This window comes from Thalia democratica, chromosome 1, assembly GCF_965202585.1.
Source record: "Thalia democratica chromosome 1, ktThaDemo2.hap1.1, whole genome shotgun sequence".
NCBI lineage: Eukaryota > Metazoa > Chordata > Thaliacea > Salpida > Salpidae > Thalia > Thalia democratica.
Genome location: NC_139165.1, coordinates 64,224,878 through 64,252,427, shown reverse-complemented (window position 1 = coordinate 64,252,427; position 27,550 = coordinate 64,224,878). Strand labels below are relative to the sequence as shown.

Sequence of the window (27,550 nt, the reverse complement as noted above, 5' to 3'; positions counted from 1 at the left end):
TTTATTGTCAAAACAATGCTTCACTCGTTTTAAATAGTTCAAACGAGATCCTCAGTTCGATTATAAAATATATAATTTTTTTATAAAAGTAAACCAAGACATTAGGCTAAACTTAAAATAAAATTGGCAATTATGTGTAAAAACCATCAAAATAAAACTTATAATTTAAACCTATCAGTTTAGCATAATATTGATAACTGAATTCATGCTCAAGTTAGAAAAAATAAGCTACTTAACAATATCACAAAGTTAAAAAAAAATACATACTTACAATTATTTGGCTGGCAAAATTTGTAAATTAAACAAAACTCTGTAACTGTAACATTTAAAAAAATTACACTGCTTTAAAAAAAAATCTACTATAATATCGTGACGTAATTATAAGTTTTGCTTAATAAATCTAATCATATTGTAAATGAATTTTTGCTTTTGTCGGTTTTTATATTTACTTTTAAAAGTTGAAATAAAAACGTATTTATTTATCAAATCTTTTAAGGTTTTAAAATATTTTTTATTTAATGAACACACACAAACGTATTAACTCGTTCCTTTTATTTAATGAAGCTTCCCCGCCAGCGTTCGCTGTTTCCATCTTCTCATAGGTCATGCAGATTCTTCGCGGATTCCTTATCTCTCCAATGCGGTATAAAATGAACATTGTCCACTTAAACACAAATTTGTCACCAAGAACGTAACTTATAAAGCTACAATGACTACAAAAAAGATATAAAACATAATATCGGTAGCACTGGGGACCTTTTAAAACAAGGTGGTTTGACCATACTAGAGACTCAAAAGTAAGGAAAACGGCTCTGAATTATCGAAACATATGGGGAATTTTATTTAGCATCGAAGAGATAAGGAATCAGCAAAGAATCTGCATGTCCTGTAACTATGAGAAGATTGAAATACTAACGCTGACACTTTTAAAGATTTTAATCGGTGTATTTATTTTAATGTAATAGTTACAATGTTTTGTTTGTTTACAAATTTTTCCAGCCAAATAATTGAAAGTATGTTTATTTGTTATAACTTAGTAATTTTATTAAGTAGTTTATATTTTTCTAACCTTAGCATGAATTCAGCTAATAATATTTATCTAAATTCTAAACTGATAGTTTTAAGTTTCAATTGGTTTGTTTTTTACACATAAATTCCAGTTTTATTATAACTTAGCCTAATGTCTTCTTTTAAGTTTATTTCAAAACAGTTGCAGTTTTTATTCTCTACTTAGGATAACGTTTAAACTATTTTAAAGAAATGACAACTGTTTTGACAAAAATATTTAAAAGTTTGAAGTGATTATTCTCCTTTTTATTTAGTCAGAAACTTTTATTGTAATCTCTTTAGTAAAAAGTACACAAAGTAAAAATAAAGATATTTTTAGATAATCTTCAAACATCAACCAATAAGTGGATAGTATATTGATTAAATTTTATGTTTATTTTGCTTAAAAATTATATATTTAAAGTGTTTGATTCTGTGTGTCTGTTTGTTTGTTTTCTTTCGTTGTAGTTATATTTATAGGTATTTACAATACATAATAAATTTGCAACTGTAAAGTTAGGAAGATTTTATCTTTTTTGAAAATTTATAACAAGTTTATCGGACTGAATTTATAATTCTAAGCAAAACTTTTTGCACCATCTAAATAGATATTTTTTCATGTTAAGTTATTTTGAAATAAGCTGCATATTTATTTTCTTATTAAAAAATAAGTAAATTTTTTTATTATCAAAACAGTTTTATGTAGCTCAGTAGTCAGTATAGTTCTCAGTTAAAAACAAGTAATAAGTGTAGCTTGATTATCTGATATCTTATATTTTTTTTATTTGTTGACTTTCTATATATGAAGTCAAAGAAAAACCTTTTTATGTTATATAAACTTTTTTTTTTGATAAAAGATAGAACTTTAAAAGAAGGTAAAAGTTGAAAACTAGTTAAACTTATACCATATAAACAAAATATTAAGTTGAATACTATTACTATGATAAACTATTTTCCATACTATTTCAAAGTTATTGTGTAATTTTAGACATTATAGCATAAGTTATCAAAAAAATTGTGACCATACAAAATTAAAACTAATTTCTTGTGCTTTATACAAACTTTTTATGTACATTAAAATATTTGGAAAAATAAAATTTAATAATTAAAAACAAAATAAAGTATTCAAAATCAAATACAAAGTACACTATTTTTTAGAATAAATTTAAATCTAGGTTTAATATTTTAGTTGGGTGTAATAGTATACTTTGCTATAATATGAAATTAGTGAGTGTAAAGTTAAAACCTACAAACCAGGGTTTCCCAAAATTATTCAAAAAACTCTTATAAAAAACTAAAAAAAGCTATGGTCGACAAGAATTGTTAAAAATCAACCATTGAATAAGACTTTTTTTGCTCTTCATCATCAACTCCAGAATGTCTAGTGTGAGTTTCAAGTTATGGCCTTTTGTCTCCACCTTTTACACCTTATGACCCCTCAATATCTAATACAAGTTTCAAAACTCTTTTAAAAACACTTAAGACTTTTTTTTTCTTTATCATCAACTCACTAGTAACTAATGTAAGCTTGAATTGTGGTCTATCTAGTCTTGGTTTTAGTTAGTAAGGCCGTTTTGCCTTAATGAGTAATTATAACCCAGTAGTACTATAAAGTTGTCGTACACTCGTGGACAATACTTGTCCAGTGGGACAAGACCTGTCACGGAGTGCAGAGTATTGCGGGTCAATAAGCCGGGGCTCGACGCCTTGGTCTCGCAGTCGGTTACTGACTCGTCTTGTAAAGTTAAGCTCACTCTCATTACTAGTGGTATTACTAGCCATGATGTAACTTATTTAGGGAATAGGGGTGCTAAAGTCACGCTATTGAATTACACTGATGATATTATTTAAATAGGGTATAGGGGTACTAAACCACACTATTGAACTGCTGGTATCAAACCGATATAACTTACTTTAATAGAAAAAATGTTAATAAGTGAGAGAGACTGCTTGCAAATTATTTACTAAAACCACAATGATTTATACTTATGAATAATGGTAGCAAAAACTATAACTTATTTAATTATAGCAGCAACCAAATATACATTAACTAACGGTTGGTTATGAGAATATTTTACTCAAAGAATTCAATCATTTTAAAACTCTTAGAATTATTCTTGAGTGAGATAACTTTTAAGAAAAGCAAAATTGTTTACAAGTCTTATTAAATCTTTAGCAAAAACTTTTAACTAGTAATGTGAAGGTAGCAACCACAATGTATAAACAAATCAAAGAATTTATTATAACACAAAATTTACTGCAAAAACAATACAAAAACAATATTAAATATACTCACTAAGTTTTATAGTCCACATCTATGTAAAATTCTATCAAAAAAATCCAATCTAAAAAACTCCAAGAGGAAAAACCACTCTATACAATAAGCTCATGCACTATATCACTTTTGTTTGTTTGACGGCAAAACAATATAAAAAACCACCTAATGTTTGCGATATTGAAAAGTTTATTTTATTTAGTCAGAGGAGTTACAAAGTTATCAACGATATATTACAAGTAACAGTTATATTTCAAAAAAAAATCATACAAATTAATAATAATATAACACATTTTACACAAACTACATGAAAATTTGCCAACTTAAATAGAATTGAAAATTTGTTCAAAATTTAATTCATTCATTTAAAGTTTGATTTTAGTTTATTTTTTACGACAATTATTATAAAATAACTTTGAGTTTAAGCTTTTTTTTTTGACTTAAAAAATTTCAAAATACAATAAGTTTTTTGTTCTTTGGTTTTAAAGTAAATTTAATACACAATTTAAATAGCTAAATTATAGCGCTAAAAAAGTTAATGTTTTTTTTGAGTCTGGGTTTATTGGGTGGGTGCTAGAGCCCATAGAAAAAGTGGTAAATTTAGGCTTGTTTTTAGTCCTTGGAAAAATATTTCAAATACATACATATATTTTTTAATTACTTTTTTATATTATACGGTAAATTAACTTCATTGGTTAGTGTCTTTTTTTCATATTTGCTCAAAAATTTTTTGGTTCAATGACCTCGATAGCAAAAATACCTCTCGGTCATCGAGTTGCATACCCAAACTTAATCAAAATTGTAATGAGCTAAAAATTAAAAAGAAGAAAAATTTAGACTCTAAAAGGAAAAGCTCTATGAAAAATGAGACTATTAAACTTTACAACATTAAATATTTTTCTAAAAAGAAAAAAATCACAAATAAATAAAGAATTTTTTTTACACACATATCTAACATTATATTTATCTAATTATATAAAAACTATAATTTATACAGCTGTGTCATACATGAAATATCAAGTTTCATGTACTCCTCAGTAAGCTACAGTTTATTATAATAGTAAACAAAATTTCGATTTTGAAAATTTTTATAATCTTAAGAGAGTAGTTGTCCAATTTAATTTGTCGAGCACTATCGACCAGAACTTTTTATAAAACCTTTAATATTTGCTCCTTTCATTCTGAAAGAAGAAGCCTCTAAGTCTAAACCATAAGAAATGGTCGACAATACAGAAAATTTTGAAAAAGTTAAATTCAACTACTCTCTTAAGATTATAAAAAATTTCAAAATCGAAATTTCTGTTTACTATTATAATAAACTGTAACTTACTGAGGAGTATATGAAACTTTATATTTCATGTATGAAACAGCTGTACAAATTATAGTTTTTATATAATTAGATAAATATTTAGTTCCAATTTAATTTGTCGAGCACTATTGACCAGAACTTTTTTTTAAACCTTTAATATCTAACATTATATACACATAAAATATATATCTAACTTTACGTTAAAAGGTTAAGTTTTTAATTTTTAAATTCATCCAGAAGTTTACAAATAAATTAACAGCTTTTTTCCGGTGCATAACTTACTAAAAATATATAACAGAATGCATTTCATTTTGTTTAAATTTATTTAAGTACTTTCAAATAGGACTCGTCAGAAATTGTTTCCTACTGGATTATAATGAATACAAATTGAAATAAAATTATACTGCAGTTTAAAGTTCTAAGATATAAAATGACGTAATAATCAAATGTTTAAAATTAAATAAGTTCTAATGCTAAACAAATTTGGTATACTAATAAAACTCGGTAGAATTAAAACAATGTAAATAAAGAAGCGATAAAAATTTTAAATTAAAACTGTGCTTAAAAATAAAGTTTAACAAGAAACTAATTACTTTAAAATTACTAATATAAGGATTTAAAAAGTCTAGTTTGGTAAACGAACTTTTTCTGCTTACATAAACTGGGCCTTAAAGATTGAATACATAAGGCTTCCAGAATATGCAATTGAAAAGAGTTCTCCGCTCTCACTGAGACTGAAAAATTGTCCTTTTTATAATTTTTAACACACTCAGGATTGTCCAACAAATGTTGCCCAATCGCCGAGAAGTATTTTTTAGTTGGTTTCTCAGAACGGCCATCAAACCACTTTTTCAAGACTTTCGGAACATGTTGATCGATTCTTACATGGAACCTTTGAGATGTTTTTCCCACGTAGTCACTACCACAGTGACAACTAAATTTATAGATGATGTTACTTTTTTCATGGGTGGGAGAAACATCTTTGTAAATTCCATTTAGAGGTCGATCAGTATACAAAACTGTTCTTAAATGAACAGAGCTGAAAACTTGGCTTATTTCCTCTGAAATTTTCTTAGAAAACCTCTCAGAAATATTTCCAAGGTAAGGAAGTTTTAAGTATACTAGACACTTCTGAGGGCCAATCATTTTTAAAGCTGTTGAACTTCTAGCTCTTGTTATAACTTTCGAAACTAAGTTACCTGGATAATCAAGCGAAAGGAAAGTGTTTTGAAGTGTTTTCAACTCGCCTTCAAGAAAGCAAGGAGAACAAAGTCTGGTGAAACGCTTCACCATACCCGTTAAAACTCCTAACTTAGTAAACGTAACTTAGTAAAGGTAACTTAGTTTCGAAAGTTATAACAAGAGCTAGAAGTTCAACAGCTTTAAAAATGATTGGCCCTCAGAAGTGTCTAGTATACTTAAAACTTGCTTACCTTGGAAATATTTCTGAGAGGTTTTCTAAGAAAATTTCAGAGGAAATAAGCCAAGTTTTCAGCTCTGTTCATTTAAGAACAGTTTTGTATACTGATCGACCTCTAAATGGAATTTACAAAGATGTTTCTCCCACCCATGAAAAAAGTAACATTATCTATAAATTTAGTTGTCACTGTGGTAGTGACTACGTGGGAAAAACATCTCAAAGGTTCCATGTAAGAATCGATCAACATGTTCCGAAAGTCTTGAAAAAGTGGTTTGATGGCCGTTCTGAGAAACCAACTAAAAAATACTTCTCGGCGATTGGGCAACATTTGTTGGACAATCCTGAGTGTGTTAAAAATTATAAAAAGGACAATTTTTCAGTCTCAGTGAGAGCGGAGAACTCTTTTCAATTGCATATTCTGGAAGCCTTATGTATTCAATCTTTAAGGCCCAGTTTATGTAAGCAGAAAAAGTTCGTTTACCAAACTAGACTTTTTAAATCCTTATATTAGTAATTTTAAAGTAATTAGTTTCTTGTTAAACTTTATTTTTAAGCACAGTTTTAATTTAAAATTTTTATCGCTTCTTTATTTACATTGTTTTAATTCTACCGAGTTTTATTAGTATACCAAATTTGTTTAGCATTAGAACTTATTTAATTTTAAACATTTGATTATTACGTCATTTTATATCTTAGAACTTTAAACTGCAGTATAATTTTATTTCAATTTGTATTCATTATAATCCAGTAGGAAACAATTTCTGACGAGTCCTATTTGAAAGTACTTAAATAAATTTAAACAAAATGAAATGCATTCTGTTATATATTTTTAGAAATAAATTAACCTTTTATATTATTAAAAAAAATAATAATAATAAAAATATTTGAAGTTTTTTTTTAGATGTGTTTAAGAATTTCGACTCAACTACCAATTTATTTTAACTTATCAAAAAATAAGTAACACTAAAATAAAGCTATAACATTGAAAAAAAAAATAAAATAAAGCTGCAATGTTCACTAAAAAGTAAAATAAAGCTGTATCCATAAATATATTTTCTTAAACTAAATAAAAAGTATAAAATAAATATATCTTTTTAATTAAAACTATCTTTTTTTTTACAAACTTGAAAAATGTCTAAATATATGAGTTTAACTATACAAAAATAATTATATAAACAACAACAAAAAACACTGAAAATAGTATATAATTTTTTTTCTTTTTGAAAAAAATAATAGTGAAAATAAAAATAAATAAGATAAAAAACACTGATAATCATAAAAAAGTCGACCTGTTACTAGTTTAAAATTTTATCAGGGATTTTAGCTCATGATTTAAACATTTAACTTTCTTTGTTTTCTGGCAAAAATATATTTAGAGACTAATCATTTTGTTTACACTTATAATATGTAGATATGAAATATAATTGTTTACTAATACACTAACAAACTAAAAACAGAAAAAAATTAATATATATTACAACTTTCTACAAACTAGACTGGACCAATGCTATTGAAACCTTAATAGCATACCTTAATAGCAACCTTAATAGCAACCTATCAAACCATATAAACATAATGTTTTTTAAAGATATAGGCAACTTGTGTTTATTTTTAGTTTTGGTCTTTAATTATTGTTTTCTTGCTTAATCAAAAAAAAGTTTTTTAAGAAAATCTAAATACACTAACTAATAATATATTTCTTTATCATTTAATTACAAAAAATGCTTATTTTGATCTTTTTTCTGTGTTATGCTGCGAAAACTAAAAACACATTTAAAGACCCTTTTGTGGTTTCTTAGTTCTCGCAACATATTTTTAAAATAGATTAAAATAAGCATTTTATCTTATTTTGATTGGTTTCATAAAAACATCTTTATTACTCAGTAAATTTAAAATTTGTTAAAAAATAATTTCTTGACTAAGCAGTAAGACCAAAACTGAAAAAAAAACAACGCGGCTTAAATCACAAAAAAAAACTAAGTTTGTATAAAAAACAAAGGCACTGGACACTGAAGTTAATTCACTGAATTTTTTTTTATTATGTTCTGAGGACTCAAATAAAGCCTTAGATCACTTTTTCTGGAGTCTTTTCAAACTTTAAGGTGTTTTCCCTAATACTTGCTGAATCAGAATTTTCCCTAATATTGTTAAAACTAAAAAGTAATAAAAAGGTAAAATAATTTTTACAAGTTCAAATGTTGATAAGTTTTAAATTTAATTTACTTTAATTTTAACTGGACAATACGATAAAAGGTATCCGTGGTGTACGACTTGATAACCGAAAGGCTCTTAGTGCATGTCCTAGGACCAAGTATTTTGAGCGTATTTTTTGGCGTTCAATAAACTAATAACTAACTTTGAAAAAGTCAAAACTTTTCAGTATTTATTCGCATGAAAGAAGGTTTAGCATAATAAACACAAAAATTTAAACATATAATTTGAACGTTTTTATTCATGACAATATTAGTTATTTGTTAAATTAAAAATTAGACTTAATTAAAAAACAAGTTTTTTTTTTAATTTAACTCTTGTTATATAAGTTTTGTGAGGATGATTTATATTCAAGCTAAAACTTGTCCCAGTTTTTAGAACACAACAGTAGAATTATAAGTGGTATATGATTATTAGTAATGACTGTTTAAAAACATTTAGATAGATTATATTAGAAAAGTTTTAGCTTCAAAAGAACTTGTTAAGAGCATTAGTTCTGATTCCTGACATATTGCTCACATATTACACAAAAATAAGTTTACTAAAGTATTTTCATAAAAAAAGTTACGGGTAATATAATTCTAAATATTTTTCAATAATTATATTCTACACAAGTAAAAGTGATAAAAAAATAAAAGATCCTTTTGACAAGTTTGACAATTGCTATGAGAATAGAAGAAAAAAGCTTTTTGACTTCTGCATTAGAAACTATTCAAAAACTATTTGAAAAGATGATCTCAAAACTTTTTACGAAATTGCACGATCTGGTTACTTCTTTTAATTTTTATTTTTATACAAAGTACATAGATCTTAAAACTAAACTCATATTTCAGCAACTAACACTTTTAATGCAATAAGTTGAAAAGTTTTATTTACTATTTTTTAAACTAGCTATTTAATTTTTTAAGGTTCTTGATAACTTTCAATTTATACATTTAAACTTTCTATAAAACTTTCCGAAAAAATAAACAAACTAGATAAAGCTTAATAGAGATGTGGAAACTAAGTTAAACAAATACATTAAGAATAAAACAAATTCTCAAAATGTTACCACCTACTACCAACATTCTAATATTTGTAATCTAAATAGGTTTTCAAAAGAAACAAAGTTTTATATTTATTGTTGGTTTACAACAGTTGCTGAAGCTAGAAACTATTTAGAATTTGATTTAGTCAAAAAAGTCTTAACAAGTTCTGATCTTCACATCACTTAAGAAATTGAAGTCTTTATTACTGCATAATTTTGGTTAAGCTACAGGTATAATGAAATATAGATATATGCAAAAGATCTTTTTATGGCAGTTCGCCTTTCTTTACTGTTTAAAAATGGTTTAGAATATTATCTGCTTAAAAATTCGTCGTTTAAAAATTGTAAAGATTGCCAAGCTATAATAGATGAAGTTTTAAAACAAAAAACAAATATTTTCGGAAATATTCAAAATCCTAAATATTTAATTGAAAAACTAGTACAAGATACTACAGCAAAATCGAATTTCGATATTTTATTTGTTGAAGATTGATTTTCACATGATGGTATTTTTATTAATAGTGTATAAATATAGTAGATGGTAGAAGTTTAATAAAATATAGAAGAAGTTCCTCACTTACAAAGAACCGTATACTTATTATTGAATCTCAAATTATTTGTTTCAAAGGTCATGCTTACTTGTTTGATTGTTAAAATGAAGGTAGCAACTTAAAAAAGATTGAAAAATATTTAATTGCAACTGACTCAATAGAAGTTGTAGAACATATGTTTGATAATTGTAAATTTTATTGTGTTTGTGGTTTTATTGACAATTTTTTTTAATGGAGGAGAACTAGAAAGTGAACAAAAATTTGTAGATATTTTGGTACAAATGACAACACATGGGGAGATTAGCAAGCATAAAATAAATAAGATCAAAAACAGCATGTACAGTATTTGAAGAAAGAATAGTTGTTGCTGGTGGATTTAATAATAAACTTTTAAACGCAGTTGAGGCATATAGCTGATGATTGGTCATACATGCTTAGTATGATAGAAAATGCATGTGTACATAAATTAGTCGCTATCAAGAGTAAACTGTTTGTCATGGGAGCATGGAAGGAAATTTAGAAGCACATGAATCTTAAATTAAAAAGTTTGTATTTATTAAACGACCAATCATGTTATTGGAGTTGTATCACTAGAAAACAAAGTCTTAATGTTTTTTGAAGATAGCTCATCAGTTTTGTGTTACTACGTAGGTAAAGAAGAATGGTCAGAAAATTCTTGTTATGAATCCACAAATGACTTATATAGTTTTACTAAAATTCTATATTAAGATTATAGAGGCTTTATTTGAAGGGATCCAAAATACATACTTTGATATTTATTAGAGGAGAAATTTTTTAACGACACATGGAGTACTGATTGTAAAAGTAACTACTTTGTGTTTTGCTTTTTGTAAACTATGTTTCTATAAAACTTTATTGTTTAAATTTTCTTAGAGTAAGTTTAAACCATCTTCACATTCTAATGAAATTATTGGTACAGCCTGCCAAAAACTGAACAATTTTTGCTTATCAAATCATAAAGTAATTTGTCACCTTGCTTGCATAAACTTTTTTGAGAATTTAACATGCTTTTACAATCTATAGTACATACTTGTATAAAGTAAATAAAAAAATCATAAATTTTAAACTACTCAGATTTTTTTGTTTAACTAACAGATTTAGATTTTTAAAAGTTGTTAAAAAAAGTAAAACGTTTATTTCTAAAACCGTATAAATGTTTTTGTATTCTTGCTTATTTTTTAAAATAAAATTAAATTTTTACTTACTTTTTCATCTTGTTTATTTATTTTTTGTGCGATAAATAAAATATTTTATTAAATCTTTTTATTTGCTTATTTTTATTAAACTTTTATACCATAAAAATTTCTATTTAGGTTTATAGAATTATAAAGTTCATATTTCAAAATATGTTTTTAGGTACTGTGTAAACATAAGCTTTTGGAGATGTTACAAAGAACAAACAAAAAGTAATCTTAAAACAAAAATTACCCTAACAACAAACATTAGAGTAATTTGATTTTTTTTTAAGTAAAAGTTTAAATCAAAATTTAATAAATTTTAAATTAAGTGTTTACTATGAAAATAACAAAATTTGTTTAGATATGTGTTTAGATCAATAATTAATTTATAAACTTACCTGAGACTTGAAATACAAATAAAACCTTGTATATATGACACGGTGCAAATACCGTTTTAACTTTTGTTTGTTTATCATTTACACTTAAAGACACATTTGAAAATAATTATAATTTATCGCTAAAAATATAGCAAGTTAAATAAGTTATTAATAGAAATTTTTAGAATGTTTCGTTTGAGTATATACTCACAGCAGTTTAGTTTTGCTAATGCATTTCAAAAGTTTTATTGCCGTGAAATTTCTATCCTAAATACTAGACTAAAACGAAGATTTTCATTTAGTAAAAACGAATTCTAAAACTAATTTAAATGTTACTTATAAGTTTAATAACAATACTTTGTTATTTAGTTTTGTTCGTTCTGAAATATGTTTTCAAACGCTGTTTATCGACATACACAAATTTTGGTTTAGTATATTTTTTTTAACTAGTTTTGTGAACTTTGATAACTTTGCAGTACTTAATTGTGATTAAAGCAGTAAGCGTTCAAACTGTTTTTGTGTTCATAAAAAATTTAACGTTAACATATAATACTTGATTAATATACTTTAGAAAAAAAAAATTGTCTTTGGTTAAGTCATATGAAAATAATACTTTGAAAATTTTACATAGTGAAAATTTCAAGTGTTCAAAAGTGTAAAAACATAGAAAATACTTATAACTACATTTTTTAGAAGAGTTGATTCGCCAGTTACTTTTAAATATCTAGTTTTAGTTTGAGTCATATTTTTTGCTTATGATTGCATTACAATACTAACAAAATTGTTCATTGAAACATTGTTACTACTTGATGTTTTTCCTAATGGAAAACATTTTAGACACCAATTACTTATTTGAACCAAGTAAAGCTCTAGTCCAGGGTTTTCTAAACTTTTTTTTTATAAGGGCTCTTTAAATTCCGACAAAATTTCTTAGAAACTAGCAATAAATACGCCTACGACTTTTTTTTCTCCTTATAATCAAATCTAGAGTATAAGATTATGGCCTTGTAACTCCCTCTTTTACAGTTTATGCCCCCCTAAATTTCTTAGACTTTCTCATAATATCTAGTATAATTTTAAAACTACCTTAAATACGCCTAAAACCTTTGTTTATTTTTTTTTGTCTTCGTCATCAATTCCAGAATGTTTAATGTAAACTTAAAATTGTGGCCTCATGTGGCCGCTTTAAAACTCACACCCCGCTCTTTTGCTCTTTGCTGCTTATGGCCCCCTAAATTTCTGTAATGGCTCGAGGGGAACCATATGGCTTACTTTAGGAAACACTGCTATAAACTATACGATGTTTTTTTAATTCCGTCAACCGTCAAAAGAATTCATAAAGTTACAAATACTTTTTAGATATAGATAAATCTTAATAAAACATGTTTACAAAATTTATATCTACTTAAAAAAAAAAACTATTTGCGCTGTACTTTTCTTTATTGTTATTAAGTATATTTCTGTGTGTTGCACGAGTTAACACACATTAACGGAGTTTTGTAAAAATGTAAATATTGCAAAAAAAGAATAGAAGATTAAGTAGGTGAGTACGTTTCTTTGCTAGTGTTAAGCATAATTACTGTATATTGATAGTTAGTATAGGATAAAGTACATGATATATAATTTAACTGTTAAAATATGTATTCATTGATAAAATTATAAATTAAACTAGTTCAATATAGAAAAGTACTGTGAAAATTATATTTATTATATATTCCAGCGAACTTGCTTCGCTAGAATCTTTATTAACAAGCGATTAGCTTTGAATTTTGAATATTTATCTGCTTTTTTTCTTTAGTTTACAAAGTGTTTAGCTTTGAACTACTTTTAGTGAAAATTAGTAGCTTATACAAAAGTTTTAAAGGTATAGAGCATTTAAATTTACAAATGGACTCTTTTAATAAAAAACAAAGAAATTATTGACTGCTTCAAATATTATTATTATTAGCTTATTGAACGACAAAAAAAAAGACGCTCAAAATATTTGGTCCTAGGACCCGGTGCACGAAGAACCTTTAGGTTATTGACCCGCAGACTTCTTGGATACCTTTTAACGTCTTGTCCAGGACATCATAACTATTACAAAAGTTTTAAGATTAGAACTTAGTATACTACTCAAAAATGATATTTAAATAACTTAGAGGTTGTAAAACACATTTTTTAAATAATAAGTTTTAATTACTGCACTAATAATTAATAACGATAAAATGTATTTTACCATATACTAATTATGATTAAAAAAACTTGTATAAGTACGTACTTAATTTTCTATTAAACAATTTTGCACGTAATATTATAACTGTAAACCAGTTTTATCTCCTTCATACATTAATTTACCTAAACTATTTCTAACTTCCTTTTCAAATTTTTTTAATTCATCCCATGATAATTGGTTCCAAGTATCGAAGCGGCAGTATAGAGTTCGATGAAAAATGAGAAAAAGTCGCTGCGAATACCATTGTATGAGTTTCTCAACTGCTCCTTGAATCAGCCTGTATGAAAAATTACTTTTGACTACTCTGTAGCAGCACATAATCGGCACCTGCGACTTTTTCAGATCTTTAAGCCAGTCTTTACCAAGCGGACTTCGGTTGATTTTATCAAATTCAAAACAAACTTTTCCGGGATCTGATTTAGCATCGTAGTTTCGAGGCGAAATAAAATCATTAACGAAATCGATGTAGACTACTTTTCTCATGGCTAGTTCTTCAGCGGTCAAATTAAGTGCATTTTCGCACTTTCCGTCATCTTGTATATTTATTGCATCAATCTTCATTGTAAATCTAAATTACAAAAAGAAGTTTTATTCAAAATTCTTTAACTATAGTTAAGTAATTTATCTTCAATTCAACTTACTTTTGATTAGTTTAAAAAAACATGTATTGCTTTAAGAATTGTATTTTTTAACGAAAATGTTATTATCATAACCTAGAATTTTTTAAAGAATTTATAATTACAAAAGCTTATGTTTTTATAGTATGGTAATTTTTGATACTTTGATTGTAAGTTTTCAGCTTTTTTAAAAGTGCAAATAGTAAAGTTATTTTGTTAAAATAGACATTAATTTGTTTTACTTAGAATAACGTACAAGTCAAAGTCTATTTGTAAAAAACGATGACAACACAACTAAAGATTAAAAGTTAACTTAAAAAACTTTGAAAACTATCAAACAAACTTAGACTCCAAGTATTTGTTTTTGAACAAAGTCTTCCGCCTCGGAAAGGAGTCCCACGATTGCTCGAATACGTCGAAGCTTCCGGACGGAGCGATCTTGGTGAGCAGCTTGGGAACTCTCGACTCGAACTTGTACACGAGGTGAAAGTATCGAACCTCCACCCCCTCCTCCGTGTACTGCTCGTATTCCAGGTAGCTTGTTCCTTCGCCTCCTCCTGTGTTCGACTTGTGCATGTCCACGGCGGTGTACCGCTGACCTTTGCGGTACTCCTCAAGCGTGAGCGGAAGTAGAATGCGGTATTCAGTGATGATCATGGTAAATTTTTTTATTAAAGTCTGGTGACAAAAATCATTATAGATTTATGAGACAAAAATTGTTTGAAAAAGTACTACAAGAATTTCTGAACTGAGTATGTTACATTTGTATTAAATCTAATTATTTTTATGTCAAAGTTTTGAAACTAATTAAAAGTTGTATTTAAAAATTAGCAAGTAATTTGTTACTTAAATAAAAATAATATTCTAATATTGTTTTTAATACAATCATAACTGAGGATATGACTGAATCAGTTTTGGAGTAGCTTTTAAAAGGTAGCTAGTTTGTTAAATAAATATTAACTTTAAAAATTGACTTCATATCAAACGATTACTTTTTATATTTTTGTAAGTTTTTTAGGTTATCTTTATTATATTCTTTGAAAATAGTTAAGTATATGACTTAAAAGAGTCTAACTAAAGTTTTGAAAGTTTCATTAAAATTTGTTGGTAACTAAACTTTGGTAGTTAGTATTATATTTGAAAAATAATAATATATTGTGTTGAGAAGTTCAAAAATCTTTAAGGGAAAGTTGTTTTGGTGTGGTTTACTAAATATAACTTACTTTAAACATTAAAAATATACTTTTTTTTACCATTCAGCAAAAATTTAAACATTGATCACGCTTGATAACTCAAATAATAGAACTTTCCTTATATATGTATACAACAATATGTTTACCTAAGGAAATTGAAAAAATTGTATTCTGAAATTGAAAGTTAAGTCTTAGTAAATAGAAAAAAAACTTGAATCATGCTTATGTGTCTGAATAAATACCAATTTTATAAAATTTTCCTAAGACGGTTCTTTCGTTTTAAAACAAATAACTTTCTAAACTTTTTAGAGAAAACTAACAAAAAAAATCGTACTTAAAGAAAAATTGAATTTGTTTAATTTTCTAAACAACTCAGTAGTAATCTTTACGACTAAATGATAATTCATATTAAAGCATTTGCTGTCTGTATTAGTAACAAAAACTAATACTCAATTTATAATAGTTATATGTTTCAAAAAAATTTTCATTCAAAAAATAAAATTTAAAAACTAAGTAAACTGTTCTGTAAAAACAATGTCTCATGTTGTTTATGATTCATCAAACGTAGAAAACAACAACTACAACTTTTTTTTTTCATTCATTTATTTTAAATTTGTTTTAGTAGAGTATCCGAAAATTATATTCTTGTTTAAGTTTAGTTTTTGAAAGTTGTCTTGGATTAAAAGAGTTTAAAACAAGTTTTGAATAAAAACTATTAACTTATAGAATTATAAAACTTCTTCAAAGAATTAAAGATAACTGTGTGTTTTTTTTATAATTTAAGCTATAAGTAAACAAATTAGTAACTAAAAAAAATTAAAACACATAACAATCATACACATTATCATTATACAAATTTTTCTAAGCTTTTACTATAGCACTAAAAAAGTTTATATGATATTTACGTAATATAACTTTAGATAAGTATTGATAATATTCTATGTCGTGAATAGTTTAGAGCAGATTAATAATAACAAAATTAGAATAAAACAAAATTCAAAAAATTTCATGAAAGTTTTGGAGTACTAAACTTAGAATTTGTTTCGAAGTATTTTTTGTTTGATAATGATAACGTTGTACTAGGCATCGGCTAACGAAACCAAAAGGATAACTGAAATCTAAATACTTAGCGGTTTTAGTTGTATTCTTACTTAAATAGCAACGTTCATAAAGTAGTACTAAAAATAACTATTAAACTATATCTGTAGTTTTTGTGGTTAGTTAGAAGAATTTAATTCTTAATCGTCTTTTACTGTTAGTTAACCACTTTTTTAACAAACTATATAAATAAAACGAGTTTTAGAACTAAGAAAGTTATAGGAATATTATAAGAAGTATTACATGAAATTAAATATTTGAATAAAAACAACTTGAACATACTAAATAATTCTTTATAAATTTAGAAATGCAGTTTACTAAAAATAATATATTTTTTTATATAACTTTCAGTTTTTTAAATAACAAAAACAAGTAACTTTAAGTACAAGATGTGTTTTTAAACACTTAGTATGATTTAATTTTAACTTAATAGTTAAGAGTTATCTAGTGGGGATGGTAATGTAGCACGTTTTTTGAAAAAAAGACTTTACATTTTTATACATAAGTTAAGAATTTTTATGCATCAAATAAAATAATGTTTAAATTTAAGTAAGAGAGTTATAATTATTGCTAAAAATTACAAAAAGTTAAAAGAATTCCTAAATAACTAAACTTAAAATAAGAACTAGAATGTGAGATTGTGTCTATAAAATCTAAAGCTTTAAAACTCTTGCAGCTTATAATCTTCTGAAATGAACCAAGTTGTGCACCTTTACTTTGTGATGAGAGTTTTTAAGATCTGATAGGTCATAAGCATTAGATAAAAAATCACTTTAGTGCTATAACCACCTTGCAATCAGTTGTTAAATATTTAAAAATTAAAAATTCGTTACAATTATGTAATAAACTTATTTTTATGGGAGTATATTGGTAAAAATATCTTTAAATATTTGCATAAAATATACAATCGAAAATGCAAGTTTTAACTATCCCAATTTACTTATAATGTTACTTATACGCGCAATGCTGGTTATTATCTGACTCCGTGCGCTTAGTATTTATCGGTGATGTTATTTAAATGTTTAGATATGACTTAGCTAAGTTATTTAGCTAAGTCGACTTAATGAATTGCGAACTAAACTTAGACTATCTTTTAAGCTTAGTTTAATTAAATAGTTAGATTGTTAGAATGCTTAACTAATTGTATATAAGAAATCGAGTCTAGAAACACAAATTGTATTGAAATGAATATAAACTGCGATACATGATAACAAAATATACAAACAAGCTATTCCAATTTACAAGTTAATATAAAAAACAGTCGCCTTCGTACAAGAAGTACGAGGCGACCACAATCTTTTCAAACAATATACTATCAGTACAAAGGTAAAACTAGACTGCTAGAAATTCGCATTTTACTCAACTTAAGCATTTTTTGAGAGAAAAGGAAGAAAGAACAGCGATGCTGTTACATTCTCTCGACTTAAACCCGCTATTTCAGAGTTCACACTTATCTCTAAGAAAATATGGTCTTTAATTATTTTTGAATTTGTAAAAAACATTAAAAAAACTTCTAATATAGAAGCATAAATGAAATATGACCGTCGACTATCGTCGACTTCTCTTGTTATTTGTAAAAAACTATTATTTTTCTTTGTAAATGCTTTAAGTTTCGTAAATGACGCGCAGAATTAAAAAAATTAACAATTTACAAAAATGAAAAAAACTGAAAGAATTTTTAGAATTTTATTCGCTAGTAGTGCTCGCGAGTCATTGTTTCCCGTAGACGCTATTCGTGCATTCTCGGTCTCCTTATCTGTACTCCACTCGGTCGCTTTGCTGATGGTGGATCAGATCTCTTTGTCACCTTCGCCGACTTGTTGACGACTTTCGATTTCTCGAGCCGTTTTCGTGCGAAGTTCAAAAAAATTTAAGCGAAAATATAAAGAAAATACTATTTCAAGTATTTTCAAGTCTTTTTAGTATGTTTATAAGAAACATTAAAAAAAATTATAGTTTCAGTTTAAACAAATTATTCGTTATATAAACTTTTAGTATATTAAAAACATTTCACATTCAACATGAGTTAGTTGACAAAACAAACAATTATATTCATTTCAAAAGCTTAAACTTATTTTCGTAAAAATATATAACCTTGAACTTTATACTAATTTATAAAACTTTAATATTCTAAGAAAGTTAAAAACAAAGTTGTTGTTAGCGTTTAAATGTTGAATAAGATATTTAATAGCTCAAATGACCTTATTAAAATTGTGTTTTTATAAGTAAGCTGAAGTGTATAACAACAAAAAACAAGGCAATAAACCTTCTTAACATCAATCACTAAGGTTACTATAGTTCAACTGTAGATTTATAGTTGAAGTTTGAACATAAGTTGTTGTTAAAAAAAAAATTGAAATAAAGCTTAACAAATTAAGGCAATTTTTTATATTAGTAAGAGCTCAAAATAAAATTTAAAGTTAAAGAATCATCTTTAAAAATACTCCTTCAATTTCTTATGACTCGATTTCGTCCTAAGCTTTGTTCAGAAAGCTTCTTAGACTAGTTGTCTGCCATAATTAAATAAAATAAGTTACTATTTGGTGGTCTTAACTTTGCGTTTAAAAGTTCATTACTCTTATGGTGGTTTTAACGTTTTGCTGTAAAAGTTAATTAACCGTAAAGTTTCAATAACATCTTAGTTTAATTTTCCAGCGGTGAAAAATAGCGTCTGAACAAAAACTCAAAGTTTTGCAACGGTTTCTGACGAGTATTTCGATTTTGACATGTTTAAAACGCCATCGGTGAAAAATGAACCAAAATAATTCTCGATTAGTTTTAAAAATGCGTGCAGTAGTGTTTAAAGAATTTTCGATAATAAAATTTTTAAAGCCCCATCGATGGAAAATGAACCAAAATAATTTTCGATTAGTTTTAAAAATGCGTGCGATAGTGTTTAAGAAATTTTCGATTTTAAAACGCCATTTGTGAGAAATAAGCCGAATTAAATCGTGGTTTGTTTTAAAAATCTGCTCTAAGCTAATTTCTAAAGGTTTTTTCTTATTCGCATTCGTTTTGCGTTTAGAGTAAGATGTTTTTTTTTCGTAAGAATTCGCGATTAGTTTTAACATTTATTTTAGTATTGCCGTTTTGTGCCGTCGCTGCTGTGCTTTTGTTTAGAGAATGGGGCAACTTTCGTGCGTTTGCTTCTTTGCTGGACGTATTAACGCTGGAAGAAAAGTTTGTAGTCGCTGCTGTGCTTCCTTTTATGATTGGCTCTGTTTCTGCATCCTTATCTGATGGTGAAAGTAATGCTTGTGTTCTCACGGGTGGAGACGGATCTTTGTAAGCCTCTATATCGGCCGTTGGCTTGAACTGTTCTGGCTTTGGCTGCGGTTTTCCAGCTTTTTGGGATTGCCCGACGTGGTATTGGCTATGATGGCTCTGATCGTTGCTGGCGGTCTTGGAGGTACTGGCTGCTGTGGCTCTGACTGTTGACTCTGGCCCTGTCGATTCTGGCTGCGGTTGCCTGGACCGTTGGGACTGCCCGTTTTGGTGCTGGTTGGCCTGGCTCTGATCTTTGGCTTTGGTCGTTGACTCTGGCCTTGGTGATTCTGGCCGTGGTTGCTCAGAACTTTGGTTCTTAATAGATATTTTTGTTGCATTACTTGACGAAGTACTGGTGACGTCATAATTTGGTATGGCGACAGCGCGATTGCGTTTTGATTCTCTAGCAGCTTCACTTCGATCGAGTGCGGCTCTTCCGGCTTCTAATTCGCGTAATTCTTGTAAGGATTTGGTTTGGGTGAATCAGACGAGGAAAACTCTGTTATTAATGTTTTATATTTGTCTTGTTTAAATTCCTCCCAGTCCCTATAAAGTTGGCATCTATTAAGCCTAAAATAAAGTATATCCATGATACTATTAGATTCTGTTTAAAGTCTTAATAAAGTTTTAAACTAATTTTGGGTCACCACTACGAAAAGTAGAAAATAAAAAGAAGTTACGGACTTAAATAAGGTGCGTGTTACACAACTAGGGGTCATCATTTAACTATCCCAATTTACTTATAATGTTACTTATACGCGCAATGCTGGTTATTATCTGACTCCGTGCGCGTTATAAGTATTTATCGGTGATGTTATTTAAATGTTTAGATATGACTTAGCTAAGTTATTTAGCTAAGTCGACTTAATGAATTGCGAACTAAACTTAGACTATCTTTTAAGCTTAGTTTAATTAAATAGTTAGATTGTTAGAATGCTTAACTAATTGTATATAAGAAATCGAGTCTAGAAACACAAATTGTATTGAAATGAATATAAACTGCGATACATGATAACAAAATATACAAACAAGCTATTCCAATTTACAAGTTAATATAAAAAACAGTCGCCTTCGTACAAGAAGTACGAGGCGACCACAATCTTTTCAAACAATATACTATCAGTACAAAGGTAAAACTAGACTGCTAGAAATTCGCATTTTACTCAACTTAAGCATTTTTTGAGAGAAAAGGAAGAAAGAACAGCGATGCTGTTACAAAGTATAAAAAAATACATTAAGACTGTTTTTTTTTTTTGAAAAAGAAACTTTAAAAGTATGTAATGCTGTTTAAAGTTAAATTACACTTATTTAGTTTAAAAAAATTATGTAAAGCAAACATTATTTATTTCAAATATATTAGCAATTTAAATTTTAAAGCAGATTTCCGCACGTCTTTTAGTATGATATTTTACTTTGATATTTTTTTAAATGTTTTTTATTCTAATAGTTAACTAAAACTGACAATTTAACTATTCGACCACGACATTAATGTAGTGACATTTTAACATTTTCAAAAAGTCGCATCTAACATTGTTTGAATATTATTATATTTTAAAGATACTTTAAAATTACTAATGTCAAAACCAAAAAAATATATCAAGGGTAAAGTTTTAGTTTTTGTAAACTATATTAAATTACTCAGTGTCAAAATAATGCTTTACAGTAATTTGTATTATGTTGTTTTAAAAATCTCTATAGCCTTAGTGATTTGCTTTTCTAAATATCGCAGCCTTTTTATATAAATTTTAAAAATAGTCGATTTTTATCAATAGCTCTTATCTTAATTTTTCTTCATAAAACTTTCAAACTTAAAATGAAGTCATAACATAACTATGATTTATTTTGTTAGTTTTTAGTAGCTTGTACAACAGTAAATTTTTTTACAGTATTACTTTTTTATTTAGAAAATATTTATAAAAGTTCGAATTCACATGTAGTTAATAAAAGATATTTCAGATGATTTATATACACATCATAATTACGATTTTTTTCTGTTTAATTGTAACTATCCGAAATAAAACGATCTTCTAATGTTTACATAAGGTAAATAAAAAGTTTAAATTGGGCGTCTAAATGGTTAGCAAAAACTTCAAAAACTTTTTTGTTATCTCATCCTGTCCAAAAAAAAATAATTCAAAATAAAATATTTGTTTAAAAATTTTTTGTACTTTTAAGTATTGTAAAACTTTTTGTAACTAAAATATAGACAAAATAAATTCTTGGTGATTTGCAGCAAGGCTTAAGTTATAAGCACTAGACTGCACGTCCATAAAAAAGTGTTCGAAACATGTAAGGCCGATTTCGTTGATATTAAAACTTATAAAGCATGTATGGTGGTGAGAAACTGCTGTTTCTGTCTAGGGAACGGGTCACTTTTGCACGAGTGGTCATTTTTGCACGACGACTCTTCTGCCCGGAGGGTCACTTTCGCACATGAGTAAAAAATATATATAAAATATAAAGAATAAAATTGTAAAAAAAATTAAGAAAAAAAATTTAAAAAAAATTAAATAAAAAAAAAAGAAGTTACCGACCGAGGGTTAGTGGTTATAATGATTATAAAAATAAGAAATGAAAAATAAAAATTACAAAAAGATAAAAAAAACAAAAAAATAAAAAAGAAAATAAACTTATTAATTTTAAAAAGTGATTAAAAAAAACCAGACCGAGTTAAAGGGTTAGTATCAACAGTGATAGTACAAATAAAAAACAAAATAGAAAAAATTACAAAGGAAAAAAAAAACTAAAAAAAAAGAAATAAACTTATACAAAACAAAAAATTAAAAAAAAAAGTAACTGACCAAGGGGAAGGGTATAAGTGATATATATACCTAATAAAAATTATTAATCAAAAAAGAAAAAATAAATAAAATTGATTTTTTTTTTTAATTTTCAATTTTTGCAAAAGTAACCCTCAGTACATTAGTTCCATCTCGTGCTAAAGTGACGCTCGTGCAAAAGTGTCCCCGTGTGCAAAAGTGACACCCACCCTTCTGTCTAACCAAACAGGAATCAGTATTTTCGTGATAAATAATTTGTTTGTGAGTAGAATCGAAAAAAGACTACCTATAATTGTGCAATCAAAATATTATAGAGAAACACCTTAAATATAAAACTTTTTTTTGTTAATCTTTTATTTTACAAATTTATTAGTTCACAACTTCAGTTGTTTTGATGATTTATTTAAACTAAAAAAAAAATTATAACATAATTCATAATCTACATAAAAAAGTTTGTTTTGACTTATTGCAACTCTTAAAATATTCTTCTAAAGGAAAAATTTTATATTAAAAAGACTACACTTATTTAAAATTAACTTATTTTTGCTTTTATCAGTTATGACAATAATGATATCTTCAACATTAAATTATTTTAGAGTACGTAAATTATTCAAAGTATAATTAAAAACGTTATTATAGTTGGTTACAAAGTCAAGTTATATTTCAATGAAAAACTGATATATTGTTTACAGCATCAAATTTTTATTATAAGGTTTTTGAATTAAATTTAAAAGTCGTAAAAAAAATTTGCTAAGCAATAATTCCTACAAAGAAATAAGAAATAAAAAAAATCTTTTGAAAGTAAAACTTGCTAACAATTTTAGATGCAAAAAAGTTAGACCTTTAGTTTTAAAATCTTGATACAGTTACAAGTTTTTGCAGTATTTCATAAAAGAAATACTAAAACAAATATTCAATTTATAAAAAGCAACTCATTTAAATAAACTTTTGTGTATTTTTTTTTTAAATAAAAAAATGTATACAACATTAAATAAACAAAACCCAACAAGTTTAGTAACTAATAACTACTTATAGTTTTTAATGTTCTAAACATGACTTTAAACTGTATCCTGGCGTATGACTCGATAACCGTAAGGTTTTTTCGTACACCAGATCCTTGTACCAAATATTTGAGCGCTTTTTTTTTCGTTTAATAAACAATATTAATATAACTTTTGTATACATTTTTACTAAATGCTTTAAGATAGACTACTTTAACAAAAAAATAGTTTGTTTAAAATTTTAGCAGCAATTATCAATCAGATTAGAAAGTATTGAATATAATAAAAAATCACAAAATAAAATAAACTTTAAAGAAATTTACTTTTAATTACTTTGCTAACAATAACACTTTTATATAGTATCGAACAGAAAAGTTGGTAATTAGTCAATTTTATATGTTTAATCTAGTTTCAAAAGCACTTTATTCAGAAGGAACTTGTTTGTAACCAATTTTTCCGTCTGGTTCACACCAAATCTCATCTTTTGTACGTTCTTTCATTAAGTCATCATACTTGCTTTTGAAAAAGTTACACTAGAAATTTGAACTTTATTAATTATTTATTGTTTTTGAGTAATATATGATCTATAGTTAGAACAATATTATCGTAAAACAAAATATATTATAATATAAAGATTTATGTAAAACAAGCATATTTATTTCACACGTATGATAAAATTATAAAAACAAATGTTAGAATAAAAATTTATTGTTGCAAAAAGTTTTACAGCTATTCTTTTTTATTATCCTTCAACGTACAAAAGAAACTAAAAAACAAAGCTGCATAATAAATCTTAAGAAAAAGTTGACAACTAGTTTACTTTAATTTCACTAAAAACTAAAAACAAAAATTTAATTTAAGGTTATTTAGTTTATTGAATATATAACTTCTTAACTAAAACTTTTTTAGCATATCATTTAGAAAATCGTAACTGTGGGCAAAAACTTCTCATGTGGAGTATAGCAACTCTTTTTAAATATTATAGATTAAAAAACTTTAAAAAAGTCTATCTTAATATTTGGAAGTAAAAACAGTTTAGTAACTAATCAAAATATTTTTTGTGGTAAGAAAACTAAGGAATTTGATTTTGCAGTGATATTAGTACTCATGAAGCCTACAGTATAACGGATTTTTAATGTTATTTCTTTCAAAATAAGTTTTGTAAAAATACAATTGTAAAAACAATTATATTAACTTACTTTCAAATAAGTATTTGAAAAATTATAATTTTTTACTGATTAATAACACAACTAGTATCGTAGAAAATCAAGATATTTTGTAAACATAAAAGTTAAGTAGATTTTATTTGTTTTAGGCTTATTCAAAAATATTAAAAATTACCTTGTAGAGGATAAATAGTAGAACAATCAGCATAACACAAACATTTGCTGCCACTAAAATATAAACTAGCATCTCATTATCTTGTTCTTTTTTTTTTCGTTCGTAATATTTTCTCACAGTTATTTCTGTCTAAAGTAGTATAATACCGATTTTATTAGAATAAAGTGTAAAAAGTATTTTATTTTTTAATTTAAAAATAAGTTTAGTTATTAAAAAATATGTTTTTTTTTATGAAACTAAATGTATGTAAAATTTAAAAGTTTTGATAAAACTTCAAAATCAGACTCTCAAATTCATACAATAAAAGTTAAACAATTTTAAATACTATGTTTTTTAAATGTTTTTTAAACTATGTACAATACAACTCAGGGGCGTCGCGTGGGGTGTTGCACTGCCGCAACTGCACCACCTTGGAATTTTCTAAGAAAAAAAAAAAGTATCTATAACGTTTTCGTTATTTTTTTGAACGAAATCTCTTTTAAAACTTCAATTTTGAAAACGACCATTTTGCCCACTTCACTGCCGCAAACTCTTAGCTGACTGCCGCAAATGAACTCAAAAAAGCAAAATTTCTTCAAGAATTACCGCAAAATCAATATCTTGCGGTAAGTAAGCTAAGTTGAAAATTCCCTAAAAAAGGACTTGCTTAAGTATCATCTACAAGCTATTGTAAACATAAAATAAAAACAAAGCAAGCTACTGCAAAGGATTAAACTTGAGTTTATGTACCCACATGAATTTTTAAATTTAACAGATCACTTCTATTAAAAGGTTTGTCATAAATTGCATGTTTTAAAAAAAAAGATAAAAACCCTAAATCACCAAAGTCTTAAAAATTTGATTTTTTATTTTAATCTGCATACATAAACTTAACTATAACTGATTATTGTTATCATAAAGTTAATAAAATAAATAATAAAATTCAAGTTCTGAAAAAAAGAATTAAGAAGTTTATTATAAACTTCTAGTTCACTCTTATAGAAAAATATTTTAGATTTATATTAAATAAAAAGTAGTATTTTTGAAACAATCAAATATTTAAATAAAGTAAATAGCCTTAATTTAGAAACTTTGATTACTTAGAGTAGTTTAACATTTTAGGAAAATTTAGTCTACTTTATATGACTTTTGGTTTAATTTTTTCATAAACAAAGCAAAAATTTTAGATAAAATTGTTGAGCATGGTTGCCTTGCCTCATAATCAGGATAACTTAGAAATGTTAAAAACTCAAGATGACCCAAGATAAATTAAAACAGACCAAATTAGAAAAATATTCAGGCTGACTAAAGCAGTTTTAATTTTTACTCTGAAAATAACAAGGTTATTTAAAATTAAAAAATAAGTGTTTTACCCCTATGGCCACATGAAAACTAACTAACCAAACTTTTACTTCTATAATGGTTACATATTTATAAATTATCTTTAAAATTCTTGAAAAGTTCAACAGCCTCACAACTAAACTTAAAAAAGTTGAGCTCCTGAGAAAAATATTGTCATCAAAATGAAAAACAAATAAATATTAAATAAAGAAAAGATACCCTTAAAAAACTATTGAATTTTAAACCTCCAACAAAAAACATTAAAATTAGAAAAAAAGTTAATAAAAATGTTAATGTTTGTAAAAAAAAATGTGCAAATTAGTGAGGAGTAAGGGGGGAGGGTGTATAGGCACTTTTTTACATGTTGTTCTTATTTTAACTTTTTCAGAAAGCTAATAGTTACTTTTTAATAAACTTGAAATTTCCAATTAAACTTTTAGTTACAACCAGTCAAAGCCAGAGAGTACAATGGTTTATTATACAAGGAGCAAACCAAAACAGCAAAAAATACAATTTTACTGAAAACCTATATTCTCCATCATTTTTAAAACAATTTTTAATTAAACTTTTTCATCCTATTTTTTTTAAAACTTTATACTTTTGTTTAAGAGAAGTTTTCAATTTTTAAGTATCAATATATGTTTTTATATATACAAAAAAAAAACTTTTGTTATAACTTTTTTTTTCTTGGTGTTTTAAATATCTAATTTAGCTTTTTTGTTTTATAAAAGAAACATCTAAAGATTTTGAGGCCAACTTATAAAAAAAAAAGATATGATTTTAGTGATTTGATTTATTTGTTGTTTGAGTTTATATTATAAAAATAAGGATTCATTTGTACCTCTGACTGTGAATTACCATATCTCAAAAATTTTAAGAATTTTTTATATTGATAAAAGATGACTTGTAGTTAAATTAAAACTGTATAAAGTAATTTGAGTAAAACAATTCTAAAGTAGATGTTAAGGGCATAAAGGGGGGGGGGGGGGTGTAAAACAATTTTTTAATTACTGTTTTAGTTTGTGCCTCCCATTATGAACCTTTTGTTGCCTTTGACTTTGACCGGCTATATCTTAAAACATATACTGAATTTTTAAAATCTGTAAAAAGCATCTTGTAGCTTAGTAAAAACTACATAAAATAAGATTAAATTGTTTCATCCCCCCTATGCCCTTAAAAGCAAAGCTTATCTTCAGGTGTAGCAAAAGTTCAGTTGTTTTCAAACTTAACAGTAAAAACATATTTTTATTAAAATAATTGATATTTTTTTAAATTCTGCACCACCTAAAAAAAATACCACGC

The 27,550-nt window shown here is 26.2% G+C and overlaps 1 protein-coding gene and 1 pseudogene across 1 annotated transcript in view; both read right to left on the bottom strand.

Annotated features, from left to right (window-relative positions):
• Positions 1-13,709: 13,709 nt before the first annotated feature.
• On the bottom strand, positions 13,710-14,905 carry LOC145838022 (phosphatidylinositol transfer protein alpha isoform pseudogene; annotated as a pseudogene).
• A 4,655-nt stretch (positions 14,906-19,560) lies between these two features.
• Positions 19,561-27,550, bottom strand: part of LOC145838013 (integrin alpha-1-like) — a 28,263-nt gene continuing 20,273 nt past the window's right edge. Inside the window, exons 27-28 of the mRNA XM_082945535.1 lie at positions 24,036-24,120; positions 19,561-20,264 (exon numbers count right to left, since the gene is read on the bottom strand). Of these exons, the coding sequence (XP_082801661.1) occupies positions 19,561-20,264; positions 24,036-24,120 (789 nt within the window). The remainder of the gene's footprint in view (positions 20,265-24,035; positions 24,121-27,550) is intronic.